This window comes from Brachyistius frenatus, unplaced genomic scaffold (assembly GCF_029030835.1).
Source record: "Brachyistius frenatus isolate BFR_SWC_R1_liver_20210118 unplaced genomic scaffold, ASM2903083v1 Contig_41, whole genome shotgun sequence".
NCBI lineage: Eukaryota > Metazoa > Chordata > Actinopteri > Embiotocidae > Brachyistius > Brachyistius frenatus.
In genome coordinates, this window is record NW_027210640.1 from 3,323,010 (window position 1) to 3,341,249 (window position 18,240).

The window sequence follows — 18,240 nt, forward strand, 5'->3', positions numbered from 1 at the left end:
CCCTGTCAAAATACAGAACAAACTACATCAGCTCTTTCACGGACTGAGTCTGCACATTCCCAGCGAAGACACAAGGTGACTCCCTGAGCTCCACTAACACAATTAGTCTCAACAGTAAAACCCTCAATGCTGGATTCCACATCTGGATGGTACTGTTATTTTTTTACCAGGGAAGAAATGCAATGGACCCAAAGAGTTAACTTAAGGTTATAAAACTTTTAATGCCATTTGCGTGCATGTTCTCCATGAAACATATTAAAATATCCTGCTCTATGCATTATTCAGAGGTATAAAACCTAAGCCTTTCAGCACCAGTTTATGTCTGTAACTTTGTAACTTTAGTGGGCTACTTATATAGAAATATGTTTCAGGTATACATGGCCCATTTTATACTTGGGGACTCTCATAAGCGGAACATTTGCGGTTCTAAGCTGTAATGGTTAGTGAAAACATTGGAAAGTATGAACAGGGGAAAAAAAATTTATACGGCTGCAATTTCTTTGCCCTTGTTAGAGCTTTTGGATGAATATTGACAAAGAATAATGCAAATAAATAAAAATGTAATATTGTTGAAATAAATGTATCCAGCAATGCTTTCATTTTACGTCTAACAAAGGCTCTCTAATTTTCTGAAAAAGAGGTAGACATGATATTTTTCTTTGCTTGAAGACCAAGACGTGAGCTTCCCTTGATTACCATATTTTGATGTTTTTCACAATATTACAATATAAAAAAATATATATATTTCAGGTTTTTGAAGACACTACTTTAAAAAAAAAGACATTAAATGCCTTGCTCACTAAAGTACACTGACTTGAAATGACTTGAACGTACAGACACGGTGGTAAGTGGCACTCCCACTGCTGTCCAACTCCCACAGTCTCATTACCACAGTAGACAGCGGCACTCACTTCACTTAAAGACCTCCAGCCAGAGGAACAAACTCCCAGTAGGAAAAGTCCCAAAATTTCTTCTTTCCTCCACCAACCAATTGGCCTTTAAACATCCCAACATCTATTAATCCTATGCTGCTTGCTGCAGAGCTTCCAGTCAGTATGGAGAAGTCCTTCAACGTCCAGCCCAATCACCCACCGACATCCAGAGTGATGCCCGGGAAGGAGAGGGAGAGGGGAGCCTTAATGCCGCCAAGAAGTCAACGTCAAAGGGCACCCAGGGCAGCTCGGCTCCCTGAAGCACCATCAGGGAGGAAGGGGAGGCTGCAGAAGGAGAAGCCGGACACAAACGAGGTGAAGGCGGAGCAGGACACAGAGGTGAAGTTGAAATCTACTGTGGTGGACATAGACAGTGTGAGAGACGCCGAGGTCAAGGAGGAGAACCTGGTGCTGCTGGAGGCAGCGGAACAGGAGGACGGTGAGTCCAAGCTTCAGGAAACACCTGGTCGTGTTGTGGAGGAAAGTTTCATGGTGTTTTTATTTTTCATTGGTTTTTATTTCTATTTCCATTATAGCATTTTTATGTTGAGTTTTGAGTTTGTTTCTCTTATGGGTTTTGACATAGCATAAGTAAATCTGTGATTTATAGCGATCCTTAGAGTTAACTAAAGCTTTTGGTCCATTTATGGATGTAAAAATGTCTTTTACAGCTTTGTTGGAATACGTCACATTAACCACTGTGGGTCTCTGCAGGTCTGAAACGCAAGAGCCTGGGAGTGTTTGAGTGGCTGCTGATGGTCTTTGTCTTGGCTCTGGTTCTCCTCTTCCTCCCTCTTTCCATCTGGTTCTGTGTCAAAGTACGAACAACTCCTCAGACCAAATAGACACACGATACCATACAATAACCTTCTTCACAAAAATGAGTGTGATGTCTTCAATTGAAATGAGTTAAAGAATTAAGTAAAGGATAACCTACATATGCCGTCTGTGATGAAGAAGTAAAGGGTGTGGATGTTGATGGAAGGATGAAGTTTATGTTTAACACCAAAAAATGAACTCTGCTTTTTTATTAAGAGAGAATTTCATATTCATTTGTCCAAGCTGCAGTGAAGGAAACCGCTTGAATCCATTTCAGTAGCCCGGTTTGTTGTGGAACGGCTGGATACACAAAATTTCATCATTTCACAATGAGTGAACACTGAGGCTCCGTAGCATGTAAATTGACTATTTTATAGGGTCAGAGTCAGCATTTTCATCTCATCTCTAATACAATGCGCTGAAGTACACAGCAAAATCAACTCTGACTACCTTGTACGATATTATATACATTATTTGATAAAAAGCTGAGCAGTTGTGTTAGATGTCAATTGGACACTTCAGCCATCAATGTCTTCCATTCACGTGTCCTGTTTGAGTGAAGGCTATCATTTCTATTTACAGGTAGTGAGAGAGCACGAGAGAGCCGTGATCTTCAGGCTGGGTCACCTACTGCGAGGAAGACCAAGGGGACCAGGCAGGCAATGATTATCATTATTTATTTTTTGAATGCTCATCCGTTGACAGTGATTAAAAAACTGGAACGAATGAAGCGTGAAATGTAATTGTTATCGATGGGAATGTTTGCATGGCAGCCATTTTTACTTATCATAGCAGGATTAGCGTAACCAATTTCATTAATGGCGGTTCAGACAGTTACATTACATTAATGGTCCTAATGAACAATTACAGAAGGGAACTATTATTACTAATATCAGCACCTGTAAAAGATGTATAATAGTTTGACAAAATTAATTTCAAGTGAGGGTCCACTTGCATTTCCTGCAGCGATATTCACCGATGAAGTGGTTGAAAGCTGTCAACACTATTTTCTTGATTCGGCCGTGATCTATTAGTCAGCCTACATCAAGGATATACCATAACACAAAGGACAGGAAACCATTTGTGAGAATGTGTTCTAGTGTTGGTTTCAAGCGTGGCAAATTTGAGAGTAGTGGTTATCAGTCATACAAAAAAATGTATCAGAGAAATTGTTATTTTTTTTTTTTTTATAAATAAACAAAAGTAATGTAGTTTATGTCCATATGTGTTGGTGAGAAATGTCTGATTATCATATCCACCAAAATGCTGTTCCTTGATCACAATCACTCCCAGCAATCAATAGGAAGGATAGAAAGCATTGTAGGTCCCAGCTCATAAACACTAATGAAGTAAATATTCCTGAGTGAATGTTCACTAAGGGCACATCTAATATCCCCCTGCCCTCTCCTCCACTCTCCAGGCCTCCTCTTCTACCTCCCTCTTCTTGATGTGTGTCACAAAGTCGACATCCGACTGAAAATGTTGAAGGTTCCTCCTCACATGGTACAGGGACACTTTAAAATTCCGAAAATATAAGTGACAGTGATATGTCTGTAAAAAAAAAAAAAGTGAAGCAGACTGATGTTGTCTCGTGTGTTTGCATGCAGGTGGTGACGAAGGACTTGGTGAGGCCCGAGCTGAGTGCAGTGTGTTATTACCAGATAGAGAATGTGGCTCTGTGCAGTGCAGCTCTGTCCTGTCTGACCACAGTGCTGCAGAGTCTGGTCCAGGCAGCGGTCAGAGACGTTCTCGCCCAGCACGCGTTCAGCCACGTCGTGCCGCACAGGCGAAGGATCGGGGAGCAGATACAAGCAGCGGTTGACTCTGTTGCTTGTCGCTGGGGCATCAGGGTGGAGAGAGCAGACATGTAAGACTAAAGATGAAAAAAAAATCTCTTTAGTTGCCTTGTTGTTTTGTGATTATTTGTTGTAATATAACTTTTTTTTTTTTTGCATTAACCTTCCTCCACTGTATCTATCTAAGTTTGAGTAACTATATTTCACTGGAAGTCAAGATGAAAAGTTACTTGATTGCGTTAGATCTTCCAGAAAAGGATCTTGGTGTTTCTTCTTCTCTTGTGATTGTTGAGCACAGTGCAAAACAGTTACGTCCAGAAGAAGTTCTTACAGTCCTGAGCGTAAAGCCTGATTCTAGGAGCTGATGCTTTGAATGAGTACCTAAAATCAAGTTGAGTTTCGCGGAAACATATAAGCCCAAAAGAGAATGAAGCTAATTTATACAATACAATATGAGTGGGGGAGCAGAGCCATTGAGAATTTCATCAGTTCCTGAAAAGGTTTTTCTCCTACAGATAATGATTTTTCCTGGTAAACAGCAAAGAGGAGATTTTTTTAGTGCACTGTGATTGATCCTGCTGACCAGGCTGGGTGGTGCTTGTGTTTGATTTTCTGTCAGAGATGAGCTTAGTTTTCCTGTGGAGTTACAGCAGAGTCTGGCTGCTGATACTGAAGCCAAGAGACAACAGCAGGTCAGAGTAAGTAAACATACCAGGTTTTATAATTTTACAATCTTTGTTTAACATCTTAATGCTTGTTTTTGTTTTTTTTATTCTGGTCAAATATGACATTTAACTAAAGATAAAAACTAACATTTGGAACTGTCTTTTTAGCAGCATTGTTTGTAAAACAGTATGTTCGAAACTGTAAGGCCTAGTTTTTGTTTCATTAGCTATGAGAAATCACCATAAAATCTCCGTTGATTACTTTATGAGGAACATTTTTGTATTGCAATTTTTAAAATTTGGATAGCTCAAAATGCACATGACACGCTATCTAATTATGTAAATATGTGCTATTTTCCATTTTGTTAAATTATTAGTCAATTTTAGATTTTCTATTTATCACTCCATTAATCACAAAATGTCAAAAGCCATAATTATATAAATATTTTCAGCATGTTTTTTTTTAATAAAATGTTGTTTTTTTTTAGATCTGGCTATAAATTATATTTCAACCAACCTCTTAGTAAAAACCTCCATAGTATAGATAGGAATAGAACTAGAAAGTTCGGTGAAAGTGCTTTTCATTAAGGAGAAATTTAAGAATTTAGGAGAAATCCACAAACACGAATACATACCGTGTCGTAAAATAAACAACTATATGTGTATGTTGAACGTTTTCTTTCCCCTAGTCTAAAAGGAGACGTGTGGTGGAAGCAAAACAGCCCCGCAGTAGTGGGTCTAAAAACTTACTGAGTCTAAAAACGTACTACTGCATGAAAAAAAACTCTTTTGCTGACATTGTTTTGCCCGAAGCTACAAAACAATAGTTCTTCAGACATGTCAAGAGACATACCTCTTCCACCTGGGTAAATATCTACATTCTTTGTCAGGAAAACCTGTTTCAGCAGCCCTTCTCTTCTCCAGGTAAAAGCTGCAGAAAGTGAGATAGCTGCCTGGGATGGATTTAGGGCCTCCCTCCGTCTCCTCCATCCGGCCTTGGTCCTTCCTCTCCCTCCAGATGTCTTCAACCTGAACTCAGACCTTTCATTCCTACCACCACCTCCTCCCCCTGCTGTGGAAGGAGAGGGAGGGCTGGCAGTGGGGGAGCCAGAGAAAGACTCACCAATGATGTGACAGACTGTTAAACAGCCGAAATGATGATCATATTATTATTTAAAATATGTAAGGTGAGTGTGAGCCAGTAGTTCTCATCTTTTGGAAGAGTTTCCAGGGATTTTAATCAAAGACCAAAAAAAACTAAATTGGAATTTTTGTGTATAGCAGGCACAATTTTAACGGTTTCCACCAACGAGCTTTAGCACTTAAGGATATGAGTTTCGATGTAAACCAGGCTTATGATTTAAGTTTAGTTTTCTTTTAATTTCCTGTGATAGGTCAAATAATGAAACTCTTATGGGCCTATTGCATATTCTCCAGCCTGATTATATAATGCATCAAATGATTTCACAACTCAGTACTGAAATAAAGGTCCAAAAAAGTTTGACTTCATGAAATATCTGCAGAAACTTTCATTTTTGGTAAGGAAGCAAAAAGCACATTTGAATTGGATGCAGTTAAAAAAAAACATGTCGTGAGGTGAGACAAAGCCACAGCAACCAATACTATTATTGATTACACTTATTTAAAGGGATTAACATTCTCATACAACAGTTGTGCAAGGTGAATGAGGACAGCCGCTCCATACTTTAAACATTCAATATTTGGATGTCATCGCTGGTGAATAATCCTTCTTTCCTTCTTTTTATTCCTGTGTCACTTTGGTAACTCGTCAAACATGCAACACAAAGCTTTACCATTAACTGAACAGTGACAAACATATATACAGAGTTGTGACATGTTGCGATCACACGTCAGATCACCGTTTCTTGGTCTTTTTGGTGCTGGTTATTGGTTTGACTTCAGATATGCTTTTCTTTCGAGGAGCTCGCGTAGGTACAGGTGGTGGGGGAGGTGACAGTGGTTTCTTTGTCTCTGAAACACAAACAGAGAAATCACCTCTTTGCTTCAATATTGTGGCATTGTCTTTTTGCAGTGGATAGAATTTGTTGAATTAGTCACTCTGTACCTTCATCAGTTTTGGGTTCCAAACTGAGTCGACCCTGCAGTTGTCTGTTCAGGTCTAGAATCTTCTCCAGTGCTTCCTGCAGGGCCTCCTCAGCTTTCAGGGCTCGCTGCTCAGCGGTCATCACTCGCACCTCAGAATCACTGGAGGACAATAGATAAGAAATTTGGCTTGGAAGTCCTTTGCATATGCACACATCAATAGAGGCCACTTTCTATTTCTAAGGCAACCATGCAAACGTGGCTGATTTTTGGACATTCAAAACAGCATATATACTGTGTTTCCTTTCCACACTTCTGATGCGAGTTTGCCTAATAAATTCCACTTAAGCCTGCAAGGTGTAAAATATATTTTTGTTTAACTTTGTTAACGGTTACTTATGCAAGCTTCCTGGTTCTTAATATAAACAAAGAGAAAAAGTTGCTTGCCATGTGGACAGAAGGGTTAATAGGCAGAGCCTGTTTAAAAAGTGCTTGGAAATTCTTACAGAACAAGATATACATTACTATCATCGGAAAAAAACATTGACGGGGAGATGATAAAAGAAAAAAAAAGAAAAAATCTCAGATGTTTGCAATAAAAGGTGACATGAGTATATTATCACAGTAATGGTAATATTACAAAAGTATGATTGTACCACACAACAATAAGAAAGTAAACTTACTGCAGTTCTTTCTGCAGGAACCCGACTGTCGTCAAATCACTAAAAGCCCTCTGGGCATCCTCTGTCACTGGACTCACAATGAGCTCATCAGTCTGGTACACAGACAGACAGATGTTCAGAGGGACAGACACACGGACTGTGAAGTTCTATATACAGTGAAATATTAATACTGAGAAAGTGTAGGATTCAATTGTCTGACCCCGCTCAGTTGAACGTAGCTCTCTCCCAGCTTTCTTTGTACGATACTTCTATCATAGCTTATCTGCCTTACCACAGGGCTCACACAAACCGTTAGTTCCCCCTGCAGGACAAGATAAGATAACACTGTTCATTTTTAGTCCGTCTGGTTAATACAAAGTGAGTTGAGCTCCTTAAAAAAATAAAAAAATAAAAAAATAAAAAAATCATTTGTAAAGATAATTGTCTTTAAGTCATTCAAACTGTTCGGTCCAAATTACAAGATACTTCAAATATTTCAAAGCTGAGGGACTGCAGGTGTTAAATAATGTTTTGAATTTTGTGTCTCACATCACACAAAGCTCCATAATGTTTGCAATTACCCATAAATGTCTAATTTACCTGTTTCAGACAACACTGGAATTTTAGTTTTTTTTCAGATCATATTTATTCTTGATGTGCAGAGTATAATTTATCTAAGAACATTTCATAGAAATAATATTAATACTTAACAAACCTCTTGTTGTGTTTCATGTTCTTCAGCAGTGCTCTGATAAGAAAGAACAGTACACTCATCATCATTATAATTATCAGTAAATAATCTGGTGAAATTGGTGAAATTTATAAAAATAAAAAAAATTAATATTATAGCAAATAATAAAGCATGTTCTTTGACGGGAATACATATAAAACCAAATAAAGCTGGCAAAAAGAAATTACATAATATATAATTTTTTATACTTATATTCAATGCCATGCTAATCAACAAAGCATCAATTTCAGTTAAACTAAAAGCAAAAATGATTTTAGCAAAGATAAAAAAAGGACTCATCAACAGCACATGAACATGAACCTTCATCCTCTGGTTAAAGGACATGCCATCTTACCAGAGTGAAAACCTGCTGTCCTGTATCTTAACTCACAATTATGCCCTGTTTCACCAACAAATTTGTGTGAGCTGTATTGGAGTTGAATCCTCACCTGAGTCTCCATGTCGTCTGCTGGACAAACCAGGACATTACTGTCGGAAGTGAGCTCCACAGGACCACCATGAACCCCTGAGAGCAGTATGACACTTGTCTCCACCCACTGAACACGCTCACTCTGTGGACAGGATTAAAGGTTTGTAACGTGTAAAATCATTTCAACAACACTACCTCGATATTACTGGTGATTCTTTGCTATTATTTCAATCTGTGCTAGGTCACTGTCTACCTGTAGCTTTCTGCACAAGTCCATGCACTTGTTTTCACACTCAGGTTCATCTAGGCTGAGTAAAGACTGTTCCTCCAGAATCAGGCTGCATGAGCTGGAATCAAAAACAAAGATTTCCTGATGAGTTATTCCCCCGGGGGGGGGGGGGGGGGGGGGGGGGGGGGGGGGGAGATTCTCCTCTGTTCATATTCCCCTAGTGAGAAATCCGGTGTTAAAGCTACTCTATAAGGAAGTCATTTAGTAGTGTGAAGAGGTTAAGATTGCACTCTGTGGTAAAATTCAACACCTGTGTTGACACACACACACACACACACACACACACACACACACACACACACACACACACACACACACACACACACACACACACACACACACACACACACACCTACCGTTAGTTATTGTGGTAAACAGCATCGGTCTAAATGTAAACTATAACAGCAGGTAACTTCTGGTACCTGCTGATGTAGCTGGATAAATATTCCAGCTTCTCAGACAGCATTTTGGCATCCTCATCCACAGTCTGTCGTAAGATCATTGTAATGTGATCATGTGCCTGTTCCTGGTTCTGCCCCTCACTATGGTCAGGTAGCGTGAGGAGCAATACTTCCAACATCCAGCGAGTCTGAGCCATGTGAATAGAATTGACCTGGTGGGGGAGGAAACAGCACCCTGTTACCTTACGGTTTATCATTTGAAAAAGCAAAGAAGGAAACTCTTTAAACAAAACAAACAAAAAAAAAGCCAGTCAGTCAACCAGAGAGTATCAGTTTCCTGTCCCTCAACAACCATTGCGGACATCAGTGGTCCCTGGTCAAGGCTCTTAGATCACAGCTGCTCTGGTGCAAGTTCTGGTGCTGCTCAGTGACAGTGTAAAGACAACAGTATAAGAGTGTTACTGAGCAATGTCTGAGCAACACATTCATGGAGTGGATGTGTTTGTTCCAAAACACTGATGAAAATGTACTTAAGTGTCCAAATGTGTAAACTTCCCTTGACAGTATTACTGAAGGTGGTTGGTACTCACCTCCTCATGGAGTCTCTGGTTCTCACCGACAGTGAATTCGGACAGGTTGGTTTTGAAGTCCTGCATTTTGTCCTGTGCCTTTTCTATCTCTGCACTGTTTGAACAAAGCCACACAACAGAGAATCAGACTAATGATAAAAAAAAAAAAAAACTGCAGGTAAATATATGTTTGAATACACATGTAGCCTTGATTTTTCTGTAAGTCGTTCGGTTTTTCAATCTGCTAATTAACGAAACTGCATCCCGAGTAATAATTACAATTAGCTTATAAAAGACTGGAGACTTAAATTGTCTAAGAAATTCCCAATTTTATAAAAATTGGTAGACTGTTATCAAGTCCTTTTCCAGAATCCATTAAAGGTCAGAAAAATAACAGTGATAAAGAACAAATTAAGATGGACAAATTTACTTTGCCGAGATTAGCAAACACGTGTGGATGTCCTTCTAATAACAAGTCATAGATCAGTCCCTTTGTCAGAGCATGAATTATAAAATATGCATGAATTTGTTTTACAAACACACATACCTTAGAACAGGCATCAGTTTTTTTTTCATTAAATGCATTATTTAAAACTTTGAGAAACATCAGTTTATCATTTTAAACTTGTTAATACCACTGAGTAAAAAACGTACCATAAGTCTGCGTTGTTTTGGTCCTTTTTGTTTTCCGTTTCTGATATGAGCTGTAAAGCTTCTTCAGCCAAACACAGCCATTTGGTCAGGGCTTTCTCCAGCTTCAGCCAATCAGACTCGGGCATCATTTCTTGTTGTTCAATCACTGCACCAATTTTGGAATTCCAGGACTCCATCATCCTGAGCAGTGACATGATCTTTCCGTGGATCCCTGAAACAGCGTGGCTGGATTAGCACCTTAGTCCATCCATATTTTAACAACCATCTACCACAATGGATCTCTATAAAACTACTGCCTCGCTGTTGTCCTTCATCAACCGCCCCTAAAATCTAATCGTTTGAAGAAATTGCCTCGACACATTCCTGAGATACTGTGGCCAAGAGAACATGACAGGCAGATGGGATGGATGTGACCTTCGACCACCAAAATCTCATCAATTCATCCTTGAGTACAAGTGTACGTTTGTGCCAAATTTGAACACATTTCCTCGAGGAGCTCTTGAGATATCCTGTTCGAAATGTCACAGTGACCTTGACCTTTCACCCGGAAAACTTAATCAATTCATCAGTGACTTCGAGGGAAGGTTTGTGCCAAATTTGAAAAATAAAAAATCGTCGAGGCGTCCCTGATATATCATGTTCACAAGAATGGGATAAAGTGAAGTAACAGTGACCTTGATCCTTGACCCCCAAAAATCGAAATCATTGATTCTTAAGTCGAAGTGAATATTAGTGCCAAATTTGAAGAAATTCCCTCCAGGTGTTACTGAAATAATGTGTTCACATGTGGTAGGGATGGATGGATGGACAACCCAAAAACAAAAAAGACAAGAGACAGACGCATGAAGAATTTGTGAGTATAGTTTGCGTGTGGCAGTGTGTGGATGCTCTATCGGCTCTCACCAGTATCCCCATTGACTTGTGTGTCCAGCTGTTTGAGGAGTTCAGATAAGAGCCTGTGCAGCTCTGTCAGGGCCTGCTGGCCTTCAGGGGCGTCACCATTGGGAGACGGGTGTCTTCTGAGCAGCTGAAAGCTCAATTCCAGTATTCTTCTCTGGACCCTGCTAATTTCTTTCAGCGTCTGCTGGCAGCGAAGCTGTTTCTCACCTTGGTACGGCTCACACCAAAGTGCCAACATCTGCAGAATGAGGGGATACAGAGGCACTTTGCTGTTTACTGCACACATTGTGTTGCCCTAAATTGTCTCATACCCACTAGATTTTTGGAATAATATAGAAATGGGGGGGGGGAGGGTTTAAAAAAATAGCCACTACCTTAAAACATATAAAAATGGCGGCGTGCTGTGTTCAAGGTTGTTTGAATATCAAGCCAATTGTTCAGATAACCTTTACAGTCAATTCCTTTTCATGTTTGAAAACAAAGATTTTCAAACGGATGACAGAGGTGAGACACAGCAGCCGAATAGCAAAACTGACATGAATCAAACTTGACAAGTGATGATAATTATGCAAGATGAGACATATACGATAGATAAAAGTGATGAGATGATGTGATTAGATCAATGATATGACCGAGATGAAACAGATCAAATACATGACAATCAGATAATTGCAAGAATACAGAAAGATGTCAGAAATCAGAAAAGAGAGTCGGATGGACAACGAAGGTGGGATATATCAGACAGATAAAATCCATAATAACAGAGTAAATAAACATATTGTCCTACATCTGACCACTGCTCCAAATCAGCACGAATCTCTTCCACTGATGTGCTGTCATATTTTGGATTAGGACGCCTATAGATAGAGAAAAAGAAATCAGGAGGTGTAAAGTGTCAATAAAATTGCTAAATTAGGTTAATACAGTTTTCCAGAAAATTACATGAAGGTTGTTTTTTTTCACTGATGGCTTGGCTATCATACGTTAGCTTTCCTTACCTATTCTGTACGGTGCAGAAGCAAAGCCACTTGGCGATGCCCTCCCTGGTGGCACTGATCTCTGCACACTGAGTATCCTCAGTCTCCTTCAGCTGGGACATGAAAACGGCCAGCTGCTTTTTCCAGCAGTCAGCAAGCTCTATGACATCATGAAGGTCTTCTGTATCCTACAACAGGAGGGTCACTGTCATCGTCAGACTCTAACCGAACCAGCAGGAATATTTACATTAAGGGATCTGCCTCTGTAGCATTAGGTGTCAAGAAAATGCCATGAAATAAGAAGCGTTTTTACCTTGGACGTGAGGTGGAGGGTGCAGTCCTCTGCTGTCTTGAACCAGCTTTGCTCGCTGACATGCAACTGACTAAACAGCTGCATCTTCTCCAAACTGATCACCTGTCAATCATAAAAACAAACGGAACTCTTTTCAGCATGTTCTTCAACTCATTTTGTTTTTTCCTGAGCATCTTTGAGCAGAAATGAAATCTAAAGTGGTAAACATTTTAACTGAATGCATTCCGTCAATTATGAGCAGCTTTGATCATCCTGTGAAATCTTAGCCACTAACACACGTGGTGTGACGTAAATCTTTGCCTCATCAACTTCATCACTGTATTTTCTAAGCTGTCACCTCCAACAAAGTGGGTCACAGCTATCCACACAGGATGCTACGACAATCCACGTTAAAAACTCTCTCACTCGGTCAATTAATCGACAGTATAACCACCACATGAAACACCACATGAGAGATGAGTCCATCCTTACATACCTTGAGGGCCAGACAGAAGGTGAACTGTGTCCAGTAGTCTCTGTCCTCAGTGATCTGGAGCAGCTGAGCCTTAAGGCGAGCCCTATGCAGCTCATAGAACTTGTGGTAATCCTGGACCACACTGAGAAGAGCACACAGATCATATCAGAGGTCACATTTTGGGCTTTAACACTGCATGCTTACTGGACGGCTGCTGTATTTAAACTCTATGTTTCTTCTTCAGAGGAAGATGTTAGGAAAACAAAAACAAAAAACAACAACAACAAAAACAACAACAACAATAACAACAACAAACAAACAAAAATCGCTTCTTTTTTTTTTGGCTCCTGTTTAAGTGTCTAAAATTCAGGGTAAAAATGAAGGATGCAGTGATCACAGATGTGTCCAATAGGTATGTACTGTTAGCAATACCAGGTATCTACCAAATGTATTTTCTTCTACAGTAAAACATGGCAACATAACTCTGTGTTTTGGGTTTGATGAAGGTGCTTTCACCTTAGGTTGAAATAAATCACTACTATTGACAACATAAACATGGTTCATAATCCTGGCGAATATTCGGATGCATCAACTTGATGACTTTGTGGCGTGAACTGAATAAGCTGCAGTTAATTTCATTCTTATAATGGACCGACTCTGAGTTGTTGTTAGCCTGGTTGAGTGCCTCAGCCAGGTGCCGGTAAGCGTGCTCCGCCTCCTGGGAAGCAAAAGCATCGTGGTCTCTGATTTTGGACAGCTCCCTGTGAAGAGAACAAACATGCGCAGATACACACAAAAGTGAGCGTGTCTGTCATAGTCACACATTTATAATGAGTGCTATTGTTTTATTTTCTTGCATTTATGATTTCCTCTTTACCCCGACCTACGTACGTGCTAAGCAGCTGGAAGTATGTCTTGATGCGTTGAATCTCATCAGTGAGCCGGCGGTCCAGAGCCCGCTGCGCCACTGCCTCACTGTGAAAAGCCTTCAGACGGAGGCAGATTTGAGCCAGCAGGGACTGGTAGCGCTGTCTGGACAAACAAACACACGAGCTGCTGGGAAAAAAAGCCTCATGGAGTCACGACTGGAAAAGATTCTCTGAAATGTCTAATTTCTCTGCTTCAGAAGGTTCATGAAACTCCTTCAACAACCTGAGTTTGGCGAGTAGTTGTCCTCTCTCAGCGCAGCCCACGCTGACCTGCCTGATCACTTCATGGAAAATAATGTTGTAGATGTTCTGTTCGACCTTCACCAGGTCCAGCAGACCCTGCAGCTGTAAGACAAGACATTGCGCTCTTTCTGATATTTACAGAGGGCTTATCAAATACAAATACAAATCTATGTGTCTATGTGCATTACATTATTGATGAGGCAGGAAGAGACGCACATAAATATTCAGATCTGTAGCACAGAAGTCTGATGAAGTACCGAGCAAAACCTTTTACTCTAATGACACTCTAATGATGCGTTTTATTTCCTAAACCTAATCACGTGGTATTTAACACCTATGCGAGGCAAAATCATGGCATTGACACACTGTCCTCTAGTGGACTGGCAGGCACATTACATGCATTCTTGTGATACCGGGTTGATACGCTTCATAAACTTCCTACACAACATATTTATGTATATTATATATAGAGCAAAGGCATGTTGACCTTTATTTTCAGGATCACCCTGGTATTCTCCAAGTTTTGGTACATTTTTCCATTTTTAAGTTGTGCCAGTATGTTTTTATCTCTAGCGCTAGAGTTACACGGGATCACGGTATTTTCCAATCGCCTGTCTGCATACTTGGGAGGCCTCAGTCGACTCCTCAGTCTGCTGATCGACTCCGGCCTTCTCCAGCATGTCGTCCATCATGCTCATCAGCTGGAACACTTCCAGCCGGCCAGTGGGCTTCCTGGACACAGAAGATACACACAAATCTCTATTATTACACATTTATGGGCTTCATTCAACCCTTATCTTACCGGAACTTTATCTACCTAACGGTGCACATTACTTTTACTAACACGCTTCACTAATACAGGCAACAAAATCTCCTACTGAAGACTATTCAACTAAAGCTTCTCTGTCAATTCGATTCATCTATATGTTTGAACTCACATTGAAGGGAGGACTCGTAGCTTCTGCTCTTCATCCTTCACCTGCACTGTGAACGCACTGAGGAAGAGAAGCGACAAGGGTTGACAAAAAAAACCCCAAAAAACTAAGCTCAGCTTTAAAGGACAATGATAATATCAGGCTGCACGGAGAAGATGGACAGAATGGACTGAACATGACGAAGCTCACTCCTCATAGAACTCGAGGCACCGTATCCCTTTGTTTTTCACAAAGTGATATTCCTCTGGGAACAGACTTTCTGAGACACTCAAGTTCTGAAAGACAGAGTGAACATGATTATCAACTCACTGAATACTGTGTGCATGATGAATAGATAAATGGCAATAAACGTGAATTTATAGTCAGTACTAATACAGTAAATTACGGTATTTTAAGGCAGCTGTAAAACCTTCTATTACATAATGGGATTTGACAATTTCAATGTAGTTCAAAGATAGTTATGTTCATTTACGTAAATGTACAACATGGCAAAATAAAAGTGAAGATCATATTTGAACCTTTGGAACAAACTTTGCTGTGAAACTGAAGATCCACACAATATCGTTTTATGTTTGACTTTCTTTTTTGCTTTTGGGGGCCTGAACACCACGCAGCACTGCTTGTGATTTTGTGTTACACCACGTACTGTATGTAAGTTATGATGAATTAAAAGGTCCAAAGCAGATCGGCTGAGGCAGCTCACCTGTGTCTCGCTAATGATACTCATCTCAGTCACGGGTGGGAGAGGCGTTGACCTCCTTTGGGATACCATAGCATCACACAGAAAAGAAATATCCCTGTATGGACACCGACAATAAAGAAAAGAGATTTCCTTTAGTCTCCATAGTTTATTAGCTTTTTGCAGGAAGAAAAATGTAAATCCTGTTGAGACATTTCATGTTGCCGTGATTTAAGATTAATCATCAGATTCAAAAACGCTGCTTGTTAAAATAGTTTTTAAAACACTTTTAAAAGGCCACAATATTGCTATTTATAGTAGTTTGGCTTAAACTGAGTTATAAACAGCAGAATCAAACCAAGCATGATTGGTAGAAGGAAGAAAGACCAAAAAAAAAAACCGCTGACTAAGTTTCCGTCCAAGCTGCATATGAGCAGAAACTGGACAGTCTGCCTAACCGACCTGCCGGCTCCAATCAGGGACATTGGCTGCTCCAGAAGGTGTTTGTATTTCTCGCGTCCGAACGGATAATGCCACACTGCATCTGGTCGTCGGATTCCAGAGTCCTGTGTACAAACTCATCTTAAGAACACCGGTCACAACTGCCACACAGAAAGAAAACGTTTTATGCTCTGTTTTTCAAAGTTAACAAGTGTGATGCTACAACTAAACCTATCTTAATTTATATGAATTATGTAGAAAAAAAAAATATTTTCAAAAGTAACCCAGACTGTATTAATCCACGGTGTTGTGCATAATCAGATAGAAGATTTATAGTCGTATCAGATATTATTGTTTGTGTTATTCCAATTCAACGAAGGTGAATTGAACTCGTTAGTGGTGGACTGGGTTGGTGGTTTGTAGGTCTTCCTATTTACATCTTAGTGTCCTCACAAAGAAACTGAACTGCCCCTTTATGTGGGCATGTGGGAAATGCGTAGGTATAGAAGGATGTAAATTAGTGTCATGTAAATAGAGTTTGAAGGTACCTCGCAGTGCCGATGGTGTGTGGTTTTCCCCAGTGTGCTCCTGTTGCCAACAGTGGAGGTGAGGCCGACCAGGAATTCATGAGGGATCCCCTGGCATTTGACAGGAGCAGGCTGCGTCTCTATGCACTCTGCCGCGACTTGAAAATTGAATTCTGCCACGGGGAAAAATAAAAATCAAACTCAAACGAACCAGCAGCTGTACAACTCTGACCCTGACCGTTATATTGTTTTAAGAAGCTACGCCTCTCACACTTTGATATTAATAACGGGTCTGTATTTTTCTACCTTCACGCACAAGGCAAGGAGATACGACACCGCTGGCTTCACATCATTGTTTTTGGTTTATCACGAGGTCTGACCTCAGAAATACATTTGACTTTAAATGAACGTCAACTTTAACTTTAATGTCAATCCACCATATGGACGAGACATACAGACAAATCAAAATAGTGTTTCTCACAGTCCCACGGTGTGTAAAATAATCATAATAATAATAATAAAAAAGATAAAACAAGAAAAGTATAACTATGTAATAATAAAACAGACAACAACCAGGTAGGTAGGTAGGTAGGTAGGTAGGTAGGTAGGTAGGTAGGTAGGTATATACTTTATTAATCCCCGAGGGGAAATTTTTTCACCACAGCAGCATACATACAGGAGCAATAATAGAAACAATAGAATAAAATAATAATAGAATAGAATAATATAATAGAAAAGCAATAAAATAAAAAATATATATATATATATATATATATAATGTAGTGCAAATACGGGTCCGTGGATGGATATGTTTTGCGGATATGTTTAGACATGGTTTAGTTTGTTTGTCGTGCGCTGTCACGTTAAGCTGGCCTCCCCCGCTGAGTGTCGTGCTCCGGTTCCCCTCACCTTTGGTGTCCATTGATGGCTCCGGCCTCGATAAACTCGGCACCGAAGTGGCTCTTTTGGACGCAGGCATGTTGGACTCACGGCGATGTTTTTCCCACACTAATCTTTTAGCAATAAGACACCGCAACTTTGACAAAGTAATGTGGCCGAGAAGCTGATATTTGTATGTTTAAAATAAAAAATAAAATAAAAACTAAAAAAAACAAACAAACCCGTCTCCCCCTACTTTCCTCTAGGCTTCAACTTCCTGGTTGCGTTGCTATGGGAACGCTGGCGCTTCCCTTGTACACGTTGCTCATTTTAGCGGCAGTCGTTTGTTTTCTGCTCGTAATTTAAGCACAATAAAGACTTAAAACAGCCTACTTTTTTTTTTATATTGAGATGTTTCTACATTTGTTGTAGTCCCAACAGCACAAAGCAATAACAAGAAGTATGAAAGGAACTCATATTTAGTTCGTTTTGGCTCTCTATTCCTTGAAATCTTTATTTGCAGATTGGCCTGTACGCCTCAGTTTCATTGATCGTTTAATATCATAAAATAAATTGAGATACCGTGAATGTAGCTTAAGGCTTGATAAACATTCAAATATATAAAACAAAAATCGATTTGTTTACTTTTTATTCGTTCGTTGAATCAATCTGTAATTCAGTTTTAATCATCGAGGTTTTAATCTGTGAAGTTTTTATTTTATTTTTAATTAATTAATTAATTCAATTAGTAATTGTCTTATTTAATTATTCAAGTGTACAGACACGTGGTTAATATAGGCTATAACCAGATATTTGGCCATATAGTTAGGTAGCGTCATCATTTATTTTTATTTTTTTTGCGATACTCGTTATTTTGCAATAGCCAAATTATTTATTATCTGCCACAAGTTGTCCCTTTTCTTTCTGTCATGACTTGCTGTAACTCCCTCCC

At 39.7% G+C, this 18,240-nt stretch overlaps 2 protein-coding genes across 2 annotated transcripts; one reads left to right on the top strand and one right to left on the bottom strand.

The window, feature by feature from the left end:
• The first annotated feature begins 1,055 nt into the window (after window positions 1–1,055).
• On the top strand, window positions 1,056–5,346 carry nphs2 (NPHS2 stomatin family member, podocin). Its single transcript, XM_069702212.1, has 7 exons — window positions 1,056–1,371; window positions 1,647–1,750; window positions 2,334–2,406; window positions 3,172–3,254; window positions 3,359–3,618; window positions 4,167–4,245; window positions 5,137–5,346. Exons 1-7 carry the CDS (start codon window positions 1,056–1,058, stop codon window positions 5,344–5,346), a joined length of 1,125 nt encoding a protein of 374 aa, XP_069558313.1.
• Window positions 5,347–5,710: 364 nt separating this feature from the next.
• Window positions 5,711–17,538, bottom strand: axdnd1 (axonemal dynein light chain domain containing 1). The gene is made up of 25 exons (XM_069702213.1): window positions 17,319–17,538; window positions 16,431–16,582; window positions 15,904–16,007; window positions 15,466–15,559; window positions 14,952–15,037; window positions 14,766–14,822; window positions 14,451–14,559; window positions 13,808–13,929; window positions 13,547–13,687; window positions 13,312–13,416; window positions 12,677–12,797; window positions 12,202–12,303; window positions 11,910–12,076; window positions 11,699–11,768; window positions 10,915–11,149; window positions 10,012–10,222; window positions 9,379–9,472; window positions 8,810–9,000; window positions 8,352–8,445; window positions 8,118–8,240; window positions 7,654–7,686; window positions 7,159–7,260; window positions 6,960–7,051; window positions 6,299–6,438; window positions 5,711–6,204 (listed from the first exon to the last, which is right to left on the bottom strand). Exons 1-25 carry the CDS (start codon window positions 17,386–17,388, stop codon window positions 6,089–6,091), a joined length of 2,931 nt encoding a protein of 976 aa, XP_069558314.1. The 5' UTR covers window positions 17,389–17,538; the 3' UTR covers window positions 5,711–6,088.
• Between the last annotated feature and the right edge of the window lie 702 nt (window positions 17,539–18,240).